Source organism: Lepidothrix coronata, unplaced genomic scaffold (assembly GCF_001604755.1).
Source record: "Lepidothrix coronata isolate B3197 unplaced genomic scaffold, Lepidothrix_coronata-1.0 Scaffold136, whole genome shotgun sequence".
Classification (NCBI taxonomy): domain Eukaryota; kingdom Metazoa; phylum Chordata; class Aves; order Passeriformes; family Pipridae; genus Lepidothrix; species Lepidothrix coronata.
This window is the reverse complement of record NW_016690316.1, coordinates 1153180-1168219: the sequence shown is the minus strand read 5'-3', so window position 1 is coordinate 1168219 and position 15040 is coordinate 1153180. Positions and strand designations below refer to the sequence as shown.

General features: G+C 37.1%; 1 protein-coding gene across 1 annotated transcript in view; it reads left to right on the top strand.

The window, feature by feature from the left end:
- The window catches only part of PALMD (palmdelphin), a 49741-nt gene that overhangs the window by 22384 nt on the left and 12317 nt on the right, over window positions 1-15040 (top strand). Inside the window, exons 2-4 of the mRNA XM_017827195.1 lie at window positions 2429-2474; window positions 7228-7308; window positions 11731-11861. Coding sequence (XP_017682684.1) covers window positions 2429-2474; window positions 7228-7308; window positions 11731-11861 — 258 coding nt within the window. The remainder of the gene's footprint in view (window positions 1-2428; window positions 2475-7227; window positions 7309-11730; window positions 11862-15040) is intronic.

The following is a 15040-nucleotide window of genomic DNA, read 5'->3' as shown; positions in this document are numbered from 1 at the left end:
AGCTGTTTGGATTCACTGATCTAACCTTTATTCCATGGGTACTCCTATTGGTGAAGGAGGCTTAAGAGCAGACAAAATGACAGCTGGTCCATTCCTTCTCTTGCACATAAATCCCAGTTAGAATAGGATTAAGATAACTGGAAAACAACCTATTGATTGAACAACAAATCCTGCCTAGCAAGGGGATATATATGATTTAAACAATTTAAAATGTTTCAAGTGGCTTTTAAATACTCTCTTAATAATGGTCACTTGAAAAGGGAAGCAACATTTTAGAAAACTCCTTCCAGCTACCTCAGTCTACTGGTTTAGATTAGAGAAAGACATGTTAAATACTCTTCTGGTCTGTAACTATATAACATCCACAAGTAGGGTTCTTTAAAACATTTAAATAATTTTAAGGCATAAATTTAGGAGAATACTTTAGACCATAAAAATTCCAAGCAATGCAATCCCATTGACTTTAGTTTGATCTTGAAATACAGATCTCATTCCTCCACCCACTGAGAATAGATCCCATTTATGTCAGAGTACAAATTCTGGCCCAAACCAGACTTCCTTATTTCTGATGTAAACATTTGCTGCTTTAAATATTTTTAAGCATTCCAAAGTCCACATATGTACTTAAATTTTAAGATGAACTTCACAGAAGGTAAAGATGAAATAAATGGGGGGAAGGTTCAAAATATGATAAGGCAGACTATACTAACTTACAAAAGCTTAAAGAGAAAGACTGTCTCTCCATTGGTTTCTGCAGCAAGAATTCATTTAATTCCACGTGGTGTTTGAATTCATTCTCAAATCCATACACCAAACTCATATAAATTCCCATGTAATCTCTTGATACACCTCAATGCACTTGCCTTTGAACTTCACATTTGCTTTTATGTGGTAATATTTTAAATTTCAGGTGCTGACCAAATGAGGTATAAATTAATATTTAAAAAACAGAAATAAAATCTTCACTGGAGAATAAAACATAGGGTCTCTGCAAGTTTGAACAAAACCTCAGGGTGGATCACAGTATAAATAAAACATTAAAGCATCCTTAATCCCAGTGCAGAGGGGGATAATCTGCTCGTGTACATGGGTGAGTGATGACATACTAGAAAGGTGAAATTGAACTAAATATTGATTTCTATTTAATTATAAGGCTGTAACTTCACCATCAAGTGTGCAATTCTTTAGCACCTTAGAATTTGCTAGTAATGAGCCTGATTTGCCACCAAGATTCAGGTCACTGTACTGACCTGTAAAATAAACCACCTCACCAAATCCTGCTGAGTTTAGTCATCTCAATGAATTATCAGGTAAAAACCCAAACATGCTGAGCGGCTCTCCTGCTGGTGTCCTTACGAAGACTTGAGTTACATGATACTGAAGGTAACAAAGAGATTCCAGATTCACATTACATCTTTATGCTGTTTGATTTGCTTAGAATTTTTTTCCACAACTGGATTTTCCTAGGGCAGTTCCACTTGTTCTGCAAGTTTCCTAGATTGATTTTGTATGGCTGACTCTCACTTAGGTAAATGAAAAGGTCAAAATGTATGCCATCCCTTAAGGCACATAGTGCTGTTTTCAGCAGAAGTCCACAGCAAGTCAGCTGAATGGAAATGCAGCATGAGAGCCACTGGCATTTTACACTCATCTTGGTAACACTGAAATGATGATCCCAAAATCCTTACTTAGACAAAGCTTCCCCTGAGTCCCAGATAGCTGATCAGTAATTGCACAGATTAACACTAGCATTCAATGACAGACCTGACTGTTTAAAGTTCATCTTACTTTAGGTTAGCAGTTCTAAAACATTCTTCCAGCTATGAATACAGCCTTTCTAAAAATTTTATCTAGGAAACTGAATTAAAACTACTATCTCAAAAAAACCCATGCCATCTACAGTGCTAATATTACATGTTAAAACACATGCAGGTAAAATAAGTTTAATGAGAAATGGGAATACTTAATAAGTTTTAAATATCTGTTTATCACCAGAAGCATAGAGAAAGAAAAGAAAAGAAAGAGAAATAACAAAATAATAAAAGTTTACTTCTATCATGGTCCTGTAAGATTCTGGTTTGGGCATTTAAGAGTTAAAGAAGCAATGGCACGCTAACCGAGCACATTAAAACAAAGAGTTGGCAGCTTCTGAAGGAAAAGGGCTTGTGCTCCACTGTTCCAACTTGTCAGTCAACTCATGCCAGCACTCTCCTTGTCTGCCTCCTCTCCACACCCTCATTACATGTGTCTGTCTGGACTGATCTGCTCATCTGTTCAGGGACTCTCCTGACAAGTCAAAAATTCTGCCTTCTCTCTCCTCTGGAATTGGATCAAATCACCTCAGCTTTTTTTGCAGCCCCACCAGGAGGCTTTTTGCTTATGGTCTGATTCTATTTACCTTCACTACTTGTCTGTTTTTGATTTGTAGAATGGAGGAAGCCGAATTGCTGAAAGAAAGATTCCAGGCCATAACAGTAAGTGCTTATGATTATAACTTGCTACTAGAAAAAAAAGGCTTAGAAGTAGCATTGTCTTAATGAGCTGCTGTGTGTTTGCTGAATAATGATTTATCCCAGGACAGAAAGAGATTTTATGTCTGCTTGAAATTGTTATTTTTAAATACTGGTTTATAGACTATCGCTTTAAAACAGCTAAGTTGCCTGTACTCACTTTATTATGGGTTGTATTGCACTTTCAAATTAAATTCAAAGCACTGAAACTATGTGTGCAAATCACTACTGGACAGTCTAAAATACACGTTACTATCATCATACTGAATGTTTGCCTGAAGGTCAAAAGGCAGCTAGAGAATTCCAGAACAAATCAATTTTCTCATTTCACAACATGACTGAGAGATTAAAGATTTTTGGTTTGTATTCTGGAATTAAATTTAATATCTGAATTATTGACAATCTATCATAAGTATCGCTGCCTGGACAGTAAAAAAGGACAAGCCTGGACTAAACAAATTCCTACCTGTCAGTTTTCAGAGGAAGGACTCACTGAAGTTTATGCAGAAGACATTAGAAATCATTTCCAGTTTCTCTTCTAAAGGGAAATCTGAGTCAAAAGATTTATAATTTGTAAAAGGAACTACTGAGCTATTTTTAAAGTATTATAACCTGATGTAACAAAAACTGGCTGAATCCTAATTCACCTCTGATTTGATCTCCACTGAAACTTATTCAGTTACAAAAGAATTGAACTGAAGCAAATTTTGGCCCTATGGGATGAAAGAAAACCTCCAGAAGGATCACTCACTCTCTCAGGCATTTGTTTAAAAACAAATGATGGAAACAGAGATATTTTTCACACTCTTAGCATGACAGACTAGTTGCGAAACAAATGCTACTGGCAGAATAAATAGTGGGCAGAGTTAAAAAAAAATCTCATTGGAATCGAAATAAATGTGAGAAGGGTAGCCGGAAATCTACAGGCATCTAATAGGTTGGGGTTTAAGTTGGTTGAGTTTTAATTGTGGCACTTGATAAAAGCCAACAGATCCATTTATCGTAATTACTTGAGACCTGACGCAAGCCCGCAATAGGGTAATTTGAAATGTTTTAGAGGGTTTAGAGTACATTGATTTGTTTAACTGTAACGGTGCTTGAACCAGGGTCAGAACCTGGACTTTGTCTCTGGAGTATGGGCTCAAAAGATAACAACTGTTTTGGCACTCCAGAGAAGTCCAGGCCTTGTGATGTTTTAGACTCCCTGGGATCCAGGAGAAAGAATGGGCAGCACGTTTGCCTGACGAGGACTCTATGAACATGCTGGAGTGAGTGTCCTCCACCTGCACCTGTGCCTCCAGATGAATAATGAAGAAGTATTTTTTTAAGAAACTGGGGCAGCTTCCAGTGTCTTGCATTACAAGAAATAGGAAATCATATTTAGGCCATGACTTCATTTATTACACTTGCTGTGTAAAGAAACTATTTGTTCTCTGCTTTCATTAGTCAATAGCATTTAGTTGAAACACTTGATGTATTTGTTCTAATGGACTGCAGAAATAAAGTAGCCCAAATAAGTGAGGTTATCTTCAGGCTTAAGAATCTGCAGTATGAGTTGTCTAGGAAAACAGCACATTACAGTTACAATTGCAAGTTACTCAGTGGCTCTGGGAAGTCTCAAGTAACATGCCTGGGAATTTCCAGTGCTACCCACCAGATGTTTGCTGTAAAGGATCTAAGAGAAGAAAGCAAGGGGCACTCAAAGCAATAAACAACTGCACCTGCACTAAACCTGACTGGTTTCTGTTGTTAAATGCCTGGCTCCTTGACAGCATCTGGCTCTCACAGAGCCAGTAGGGGCTTTCAAATTGTTTTTCATATCTTCTCTACGTAGCAAATAAATTAAAAAAAGTATTACTTTATGATTATATATTTTGATGCTCACATGGCTCTGAAAAAGAAACTTTTTTTCTTTGTTATGTAGCTTCCACCTGCTGCTGGTGCACATAGAATATAAAAAGTAAAACATCAGATGCATCCATTTTATCAGTGAGATTGTAATATCTTAAAATATGAAAGCTGCAATATTTTTAATGTTTGATGGGGTTTGATATTTTTAATCTCTGGAAAATTACATGAAAAGAAAAATATATTAGCTAAAACATTAGCTGCTCCTTTGACTGACAATAGGTGGCATTTGCCATGGGACCAAGACCACCAGCACTGGCACCATTGTAGAACAGTGCCACAAACTAATGGACTTGGCACACGAGACACTTCACAAGATGCTGCTCCATGGATGCGTTTCCCTTTCTTTCAGACAGATCCACTTTAGAACACAATTCATTTTTACTCTCAAAAGTCAGGAAAGATTCCCACCTGTTTCAGTAGTAGTGAAAATTAGGACCAAGGCTCAAGTCTTACCTTGCATTGATGCACAAGAGAAAGGAACAGCTGAAGGTGTTTCACATCCTGCTCACAGTAACAAGAGCATAGTAAGAGACGATTCAAGGATTTCTGCCAGAAACATGATTATCTACAGGGGCAGAGCATGAAGTTTGGTAGAAGCATGGATCACTTAGCTATCCAGGAATAAACATTTATTCTACTAGATAGGTATAGTATAGTCAAAGCTTTGTAAAGCAAGACATGGTGTGCAGACAAGTTTTCTAACAAGTTTTAAAAGTTATTCTGGTGCACAACGTCAGATAGATTCCTCATACTTCCTAGCTTCTGGCATTAGATTAGAATATATAAAGATATAGACTAGATATATAAAAGGCAATCTATTTCAATTTCTAGATAATTGTATAATAGATATTTAATACCAACCAGTGAAATTAAAACATGCTAGAACACCAAAGGGTACAAGTAGAAAGCTTTCAGAAAAAAAATATTGGATGTAAAAGAAACAGACTTAAAAAAAAGAAACAGGCAAAAGTTTTGCTACTGAATAAGTTCCTTATTACACAGTTAGTTTAAAATGCAGTTATTTATGCCTTTACACTCTGATTTCTATCTGCACAGTAGTTTGTGTACAAATTCTCATTTCAGACTCCAAAACTCTTATTACATCTCCACTGGTACAAAAAGACTATTTAAATTAACTTAGAATATTTTTTAATAGTATAAACCAAGTAAAAGTTCATTTTCTGGTTAAGAGTCTTACCTAGAAACTTAGTAAAGAGGAAAAAAAAAAATGTTTCCTTAAGAATTGTAACAATCTGTAAACAAAGCTCTTGACACTCGTTCACCTACTAAATCCCAGCATACTATGAGTAGTGCTTGGCCACCTGTAGTCCTGCCCTCCATCCCCACAAGGCTAGGTGGTTTCTTTCACTTCCTGTCCTTCAACAAAGCATCCTTAGAGCCTGTGGTCATGCTGCTGATTTCTAATTTCCAGTAACAGCAAAGTGATTCAGCCAAGCACACCATGTCTCTTCCTGTTTCCAAATCCCAGATCCTAGGGAAATGGTGGAGAACAACTCCCAACCTTACGTCCAGCACTTCCTTACTGACTTTCTACACTCCTTACACACAGGTGGTTCCTCAGGTGGACTGGAAGGACAAGTCTCTTCCTATGTTTGTGAAGAACTTAACTCCTTCCAAAACCATATTTGTCTGAAAACAGACTGTTAAACAAAAGCTATCAGTTTTTTAACAAAATCCAGCTGTTCTAATTGAAAGGAAAGAGGCATTAGCCTCCAGTCAGCAAACAATTCTGCACAGAACAACAGAAGATTCCATTTACTTCTCTAAAACATACCAAGAAAAAAGTGCAAAATGTGCTGTGCCAAACAACAGAATTTTACAGCATTAAGGCTGGCCAAGAGAATAGCCTATTAATACATCTTATAAAAGTTAGTTTCATTTGGCATGATTTCTTTCCCACTGGCTGCTGAGGACACAAAGTACTAAATCAGCGTTTGGCCTCATACAGAGGAGCCACAAGGGTACTCCATGTGGTAGTGCTCTCCAAAGACACGAGAGGCTCAAGCATTGCCAGTGTTCAGACACTGTTCACCCATTTCCTTTGTTCTACAACCTGTAACAAAAAGGATGAAGGTGGCACTATGACAGATCAGCACTACTTGAGGTTTTTCCTTTTAAAATTCAGCAACCATGAAAACAGCCTGTGCACAGGCAAAAATTTTATTTTTTCTTTAATTGAGAGGTAGCAACAACATATATGAAGCATACCACATTTCTCTGTGTTCATCTTTACCATTACCTGACTAACAAAATAAATTTCTAAGTCTTTATTTATTCCTGTTTATTTCAGCTATTAGCCACAAGATACACAAACTCAGTGCTGGATTCACCGACAGCCCATTTCATTTAGTGATGTATCACAGCTGCACAGTGCAGACCATGCAGGCTCTTTCCTCTCCTAAACCATGTGTGGGCTGCCTTAGGAATTTGGGTCAGGTCCCATTTTTAGTCTCACTCTGCATGTACAATTCTGCTCAAATATACTTTCTTCCTGTTTTCTTCCCCTACCCTTCCTAAAAGTAAATAGTTTCTATTTTGTATCATCCCTCCTTTGTGGTCATTAACATGTTTAAACATACTTTGGAGAAAGAGCAGTGGAAACTATACCTGCGCAGGACACGAGCTGTTGCTACAAAGAATTATGCACTGCCTAAGCATCACCTAAGCTTTAAAATAAGGCTTTATTTGCATGGATTGATTTCACCCTACTGAATAACACTTAAACAATATTTTTGTTAACAAGTAATTTCTCTAAACAAAGTTTTATTGTTCTCTTAATTTATAGGACAAAAGAAAACTGCAAGAAGAAATTACACAGAAACGTCTAAAAGTGGAAGAGGAAAAAATGAAGCACCAACATTTAAAGGTAAGTAAAGTGTTGGATTTATGTAACTAAAGATAGCCTCAAGTAACACAGCATGAATAAAGGTTTTGGATTTTGGAGTGCAAATCTTCATGCATTTAAGTCATGCTTTTACTGTCAAATTTTCACAGCTTTTTGGAGTCTTGCCAGGACTCCATTTGACTTTAATAAGCATCATTCTTTGAAAAAAATTACATTCCAGAGCTGGTGTTATTTGATCACTTTCATGGCATAAAATGAGATCATAACCAGGAATAACTCACAGATGAAAATTAAGCCTCACATGTCAGACTGGGTGTGTTCACTCCCTAATCCCACTACAGCAACCTTACTTGGTACAGGGTGCAGCACAACCATTAAGTCTAATTGCACTGTTTTCTAGAAAAAAAGTAGCCTATTTTTTGGGGGCAGGTTATAGGCTTTTTTCAGTTTGTTTAATGACTCTTTAATAAAATAATGCTGCTTCTTTATATATTATAAAAAAGAAAAAGAATAAACGATGCAAATATTTCCCTCAAATATGGCCTGGTAAACTCAGGATTACAAATTCCAAGTTACTAAAAAACTAAAAGACGCACCTCTGCAGAGACTTGAAATTGCAGTGATTTCTATCCAACACCACTATTCCTTAAATGTCTGTTGCAGTTTGGCAGTACATGTCATGTAGGGAGATAAGACAAAATCTGTGCTTCTAGAAATATGCAAGTCTTGGTATTTAACATACCCTTTTCATTATGTGAGCAGATAAACAGTTTCAAGAAGATATGTTGAATCTAACACCAGAAGTGTGGCACATCTCCTCCAGGAAATGTGAGAGGAGCATATTTAAAACAGACTCCTCTTCAAAACAGACACCAGATCCTGGGTTTCATCCACTCTCTTCTTTTGTGTCAAACCAAAAAAAAATATGAGAAACTATGATAAACTAGTTCACTAGTGGGCCAGGAGAGCTAACACAAAAGTCACCCATGCTCAGGTTTTATTTTTATTTTACTCCAAGGACAGGCTTGACCAACTGTGTAACATCTTATGTAAAAGGAAGAGGAATATCTTTTCCAAGTCCTGTAACTATTGAGCAGCAAACATGTGACTATCTTCACCTTAGTACATGGTTACATGGAGTACTGAAAGTTATGTTTCAAGTTTCCATGTCCATAAATTCAGAATGACTCTTTTGCCCTTCTTTATAGAAGGATAAACTGATCTGTTCTAGATAACCAGCTAATCCTCACTGCTGCTGTGTGCAGACAGAGACTTAGGGCAGTTTCCTTACAGATTTAGTACATTTGTAGACAAAATTAATAGGTATAATGGAGCTTTAAAAGTTAAGAAAGCAAAAACCCACCTTGCACTTATTCTGAGGAAGTTTTATGGAGTTTTTACAGAGGCTAAAATGCTCCTGGAAAAATGCTACCGAAATAGTTTTCCCTTGGAAGAGAACAGAGGATATGATTCCTTTGCCTGTCCCATGAAAAATCATTCAGTAGAGTTTTTAAATTAAAATCAGTGGTATTGCATAAACAAAGTGAATCACAGATCCATAGAGAAAATTATTCACTTGGCAAAGAATGATCAAGCATACATTTAAATATATATATATGTATAAGGTGTATAAACACATACATATCACTAGCTATTTGGAACACCCAAAATGTAAGTTACTTTTTACAACTAAATAATAAGACAGGCACCCAATATCAAATGCAATATTACTGCTGAACATCCTCTGCTTGATGCCCTAGAGGTTTTGTCCTTTAATGAACATTTATGCTTCAGACTAATCTAGGTATTTCAGTGGAGTAAAACAACGAAAGGATCTAGTACATAAATTGCTTTAAAACATATTTAGACTTTCAAAACATTAGGACACTCTGGTAAATTTTATAGAAGAATCATTTCCCTAGTGACTGATTTCACTCATTTACACTCTTACCAATTGTTCACAGTGAAATCTAGAGCTCTATGACCTACTGAACATAACTCGCACCTGTCCCCTAGGTTAGTAAATCTCACTGTCATATGGATGTTCCTGTTAGCTGGATATCACTGTCCTGTTCATCATTTTGTCCTTCATTCCTATTTATAACCCTTAGCAACAGGTTTATTAAAAGACTGTTGTTTTGTTTGGGGGGAGGGGTTGGAGCTTTTTTTTAGTGTTTTTGTTTGTTGTGGGTTTTTTTTAAAAAAAAAAAACAACTTCCTTTTTTTAAGTAGGAATCTCTGTCCTGGCTTCCCAATGACTCTGTTCGCTATCCCCAAGCAAACTTCTTACTAGAAAGACAGGGATGAGGCATCATAACAGATCTTAGTTACCTGGTAGAATTATAATGGAGAAGAAATATATACCCCTTACATGTGCACTTCTGCCACATGAAGTAGAGGGCATTCAAGCAAATACATCTGTGTGGATAGGGCTGCACAGAACTGCAAGAGGCAATGGAGGCTGCTAGTGAGGGTATAGGGCAAATTTCATCAAGTAATTCTAGATGCACCAGCAACTAATTCTTCCTTCTACCTGGAATCCTTCTCACTGAGGCAGGACCAGACAGAGTTGCTTGAAATGCAGTCAACACTGATTTGCATGTACTTTCCATGGGCTTTTATAGTTTAGCTTATTAAGTTTCTGGCTTCTGACAATGCCTGAACTCCATCAGTGCTACCCTGTAGGTGCTAGTCACACACTTTCTTGTTCCAGCAGTTAACAGTGTTGAACTACATTTTCTGTGAAAAACTGAAAATGACTTATGCCTTCCCAAAAATGCCACAAGGTGAACTGGCACAGCCCTGCGAGAGCAAGACCCACAAACTCAAAACGCCCTTGAGGATGAATCTTTCAGTGCTAGTCCAGCCCTGTTAAGGACTACAGTGGAGTTATACCTGGAGCACACATCGTAAATTATTCACAGAATTTGCAGAATATTGTCGCACTACTCCCGATGTGACCATGAACTACAAAAATAAAATTATTCCTTTCATTTAAGTGGTCAGCACTCTGGCCATTCCCAGAGTCTTACCACATCACAATGTATAAGTATCCCTTTCCCTTAACATACCGAGCCTAATGCAAAATGAAAATGCTTTTATGTCAGTGCTATAACACATGCATGACCCAGTACTGAGATAGAGACATTTTGCCATGGAAGGATTTGCCAGACAGCAGAAAGAACCTGGCAGCCCTAAAGCAGCTGCTCCTGCACTCGTTGGTACCACTGCCTGGATGGAGCAGACTTGAAAACATCTTTTATTCAAAGGCTGTTTCCAAATACACAATGTGTCATTCTTTTAAAAATGGCTAATTAAATGAAAAAGGTTACATGGCATTCAGTTGGGAGCAGCAGCAAACTACTCTAGAAAAATGCAAAAATAACACTATTGTATTATGCTTGTATTTGGGGAGTTTGTTTTCTTGGGCCTAACCCTATATATACACAAAGCTTTTGTTGATTTCAACAGATGTTATCGGTTTCTGAGGTCTACAGTGGCAGCCCTGCTGTAAATCTCACAAGGAACTATAGATTTATTTTTGGAGATATCAATGCTAGACTAATTCAGTTTCATCCAGGATCAAAATCTCACTTTCTAGGAGCCCTACTTATCATTAAAATCTAAATAGCTTAATTGAAAGGGAATTAATAACTATGTTCCCTCTAGCTTGAGAACACAGTATTTTGTGGTCAATAGGAGTTGTGCCAACATCTACCAGACCACATAGAACTATTCTATTAAAATCTGCATTTATTTAATTAGAGCCTAAGACACAACTACTAAGAAGTGCTGCCAAGTGATTCTACAGAGAGAGTCAAGGCTCAGGATTGTCTGGAGTAGCCCTTATTTCCCACAGATTTCCTAGGATCCAGTGTTGAGAGAGAGAGAAGGAAAGAGAGAGAATACTATCCTGAGGGACTAAGGCAACTGTAAACATTGCTCTTACATCCCACAGGTAAAAAAACAAATGAAAAAAAAAAGCACCACAAAGTGCTACAGACTTCCCAACAAGCCTGTTCCAGACATACTTTCTATGACATCATATATGTCACACATCAAACAACTGCAAAACTGCTTTTAAATGCAATCAGATCCAACATACCTGTTCCTCTGCCAATTGGACCTCAGTAATAACCTCATGTAAAGTACACAATAAACAGAAAAGAGTAGGAAGCAACAGTTTAAGTGACTCAACACAGGATGCAGGCAGGGATTCCAACAGCCACTGCAAGCAGCACTGAGGTCAATGCAGCCTTCTTTACCAGAGCTGGCACAGCTCTGCCTCAAAGCAGCAGTAGTCAAAATTCAATTTAATCAGGTTGTCTTATGCCAAATAGAGCACAAGACTGTGGATTGGGTCTCTGGCATCAAGACAAATACAGTAAATGGTTGAACACCCTAACTTTAGGGTTCGCTTACTTGTCTGTTTTTCCCCTTCAGAAAAAGGTTTTGCGAGAAAAATGGCTCTTGGATGGCCTAAGTTCTATGACTCCAAAAGAGCAAGAAGAAATGCAAAAGCAGAATCAGGAGGACCAACAACGGACTCATGAGTTGGAACAAGACATTTTCAGGTAGGGTAGTACCCCTGCCCTTGGGTCTGGGTTAAAATGGTCCCTTCTGAAGAGTCCCTTATTTTGTAAAGGATTAAAACTTCAGCAAGGGCTAAACATATCCAGTTTACACAGAATAAAGCAAACTTTGCTATGTTTTCTAGACAGCTAAAATTATAGAATACACAATGCAAGCTTCCATACTGTGAATTTTATCAACAGTACAATAAATATATTGCAGAGTATTTGTTTCTCTAATTCCAGATATCCCTTCCATCCTGTATTCAATAGACATAAGCCACAATATATGGGTTTTGCTCTGAGATAGCAATTGTTGAATCAGAACTTAAAAATAACAGTAGATAGATTTAAAAATTCATTAATTTTACTAGGTCCTGCACAGCCTTTAGTACCTGGCTTTCACCATAACACAGCACTTCACAACAGCACAGGCTGCTTAACCCCAGTAATATCACTTGCCTTACTTTCACTTTTCATGTTGTTTTGTATTCAGTTTATTCCCAGAAGCCTGCTATAGCAAAGGTCTTTTCCTACCTTTCATTAGAGATGTTCCTACAAATCTCATTGCCCAGTGCCTCCCTATCCCATAGGGCTAATGTTAAACTGCAAAGTCTCACAAATGACTCCTTTATTTACTAGGAACATGATTCTAGGTTGATTGATAACCACAGTTGTAGAGTCTTTTGGTACTGTTTTTGCAGTAATTGTCCTGAATTTGTCATCAGCTCAGTGGCTTTAATTTTTATTGACTTAGATATCAAAACTGAACACATAGAGTGGGTTTTACTTCTCTGAATATAGCCATTTAAACTTTTTTTTAGGATTACTAGAACTTATCACTATTACAAAATAGTGAAACAGTAATTCAATTAGAGTTTTAAACCTGAAAAACACCTTTAATTAATATATGAAAATTAGCATCAAAGGAATATTCCCTCTGCTTGAGACCTATAGACCCAAAACTTAAAGAGGGGTTATAAGTTTTAAAGATTAGCTTTCAAAAAAGATGCCCATAGGAATTTGAAAGAAGATTTTTAAATATATTTGTGCTTTAAGGAAGGAGAAATCAAAGAGCCAAACCCATCATTGGTCCCCAGTTGCTTTCTTAAACAGGGAATTTTGTGTGTGTGTGTGTGTTTGTTGAGGTTTTCTGTTTGTTTTGTTAGTACTGGTGGTTTTTTAATTTCTATTTTTGTGCCTGCTTTTAGCAGAAATGTAGGTAGGTATGAATTCTTTTCCTGCATAGTTCCAAATTCAGCTAATTACGAGCACAAGTAATGTTTGTATATCTAGGTGGCTGATCATATGACCATAAACCAGCAATTTAAATGCTAATGAAAATTAATTAAGTAAGTTTACTTGCAACTGTAAGCACTGCAGTGGAAAAAAACTCCAATAAATGTTTGCTAGCAGTTGCTGGGCATTCTCCTCTTATTAAAAACATTCTTCTTTTCCCAAGAATATAAGGCTATTTGTTTTATTACACTTGTTCTTTAATAAAACCTGTGAATGGTTATTCTTATATTTTTTTAATATGCTGCTCTTTCACAGCAATTAATTTTTTTCATGGCAAACTAAGCATTTTCACAGCTATTTGTTAATACCAGTGTTACCAACCAACTTTCCCTGTCTCTGACCTTTTCCTGGGAAGTTCCAAGAAATTGCTTCCTCCTTAAAATGATTCCTTTTTCTTAACATAGATATGAAATGATGATTAAGTGACAAGGACAGTATAACACCAAATGACATGCTGTCTTCACTCTAACACAAGTATAACACATCCTAGAAAAGAAAATCAATACAGAAATGCTCCCTATTACATTCCTGAGCCACCCTGGTTTTAATTCACCATTGGTGAAGTTCTAAAGACACTTTAGATGTTTGTAAGGCCTTGATATCAAAAGAAATATTTTCATTACTGATATATTTACTTTCCTTAGAAAAGAATATATACACACCTTAGCCTTTGGCAGCTCTTATCTTCACAATACACAGAGGACTCGGACAAGGACATTTGATTTTACAGATGGAGAATGGAAGCAGAAGAGCATACCCAGAGTTGTGTGGGAACTTTCCTCTAAACTAGGAATTTACACAGGTTTATTCACATCAAGCATTTTCTGCTATAAATATTTCCTACCATTCCTCAACAGCTGTCTAGCAAAGGCCTCTAGAAAAACATCCATGTTGCCTTCCAAATAGCATTACATTTTGTTTATACATACCCAGGACAGTTTCAAACCAGCCAGTAGAAATACAGAAACCTAGTAATAGAGTTCAGTGTGAACAAAGTCCACTAAAAAAACCCATAAAATATGCACTATTCAGTACTTGCACAGGGCCTTTGCTATGCCATAGATATCACCCAAGCAAACAAAAGCTTGCTTGACCTTTGACCTATCCTGTAAATCAAAGATTGCTGACGTGATCATGTTGACATGTTATATAGTAAAAGTAACAAATTTTGAGAGGCTCAGTAAATTTTTTTCTTTTAGGCATCTGACAATTAAAATCCCCTTGATTCAGATACATTCTTCTGTCTCCTGTGACATACAACCCCCACATGGGTTTTATCTTCAGTTAAAAAAAATCTGAATCACTTTAAAGACTTTTTGGATACCCAATACAGTCTTTGTTTCTTTCTGCTGAGAGGACAATTGCAATTGCAGAGAGATTTACAGTAGTGTCATGATCCTTCCCATCACCCTCCTAAATGGGACCTCTGTTTTGAAACACACTTTACTCCAGTGTCAAGTTGAGCTAGTTCATGTTAGAAGCTTCAGTGAGCAAGTGAACACATCCTGATCAGGGTACAAGCTGAGTGAAGAACTAGGAGTCCTGTTTTCTTGTTTAATCTTCAGCTGGTAACATTCTTGATGGAATTAGTTGCTAAACAACATACTTAAAAATGCAAAACAACTAAAGTCTATTCAATTGTTTGTAATGTGATACATGAAGGTGGACTAAGGCTATACTCCAGAGCAGCAAAAGCATTTGACTCACCTCAGAACATGTGAAGACTTGCTTAACTGCCTTTTCCTCTTAGTCAGGAATTCTTCAGGGTGGTATCCTCCTATCTGCTTTTCATTCTTAAGCCCTTTTTTTTTTCTGGGGTGGCAGTGGTGCCAATCCTAGCAGATCAGCTGGTGGCCAGCAGCAGCCAAGAAAAATCCATAGAT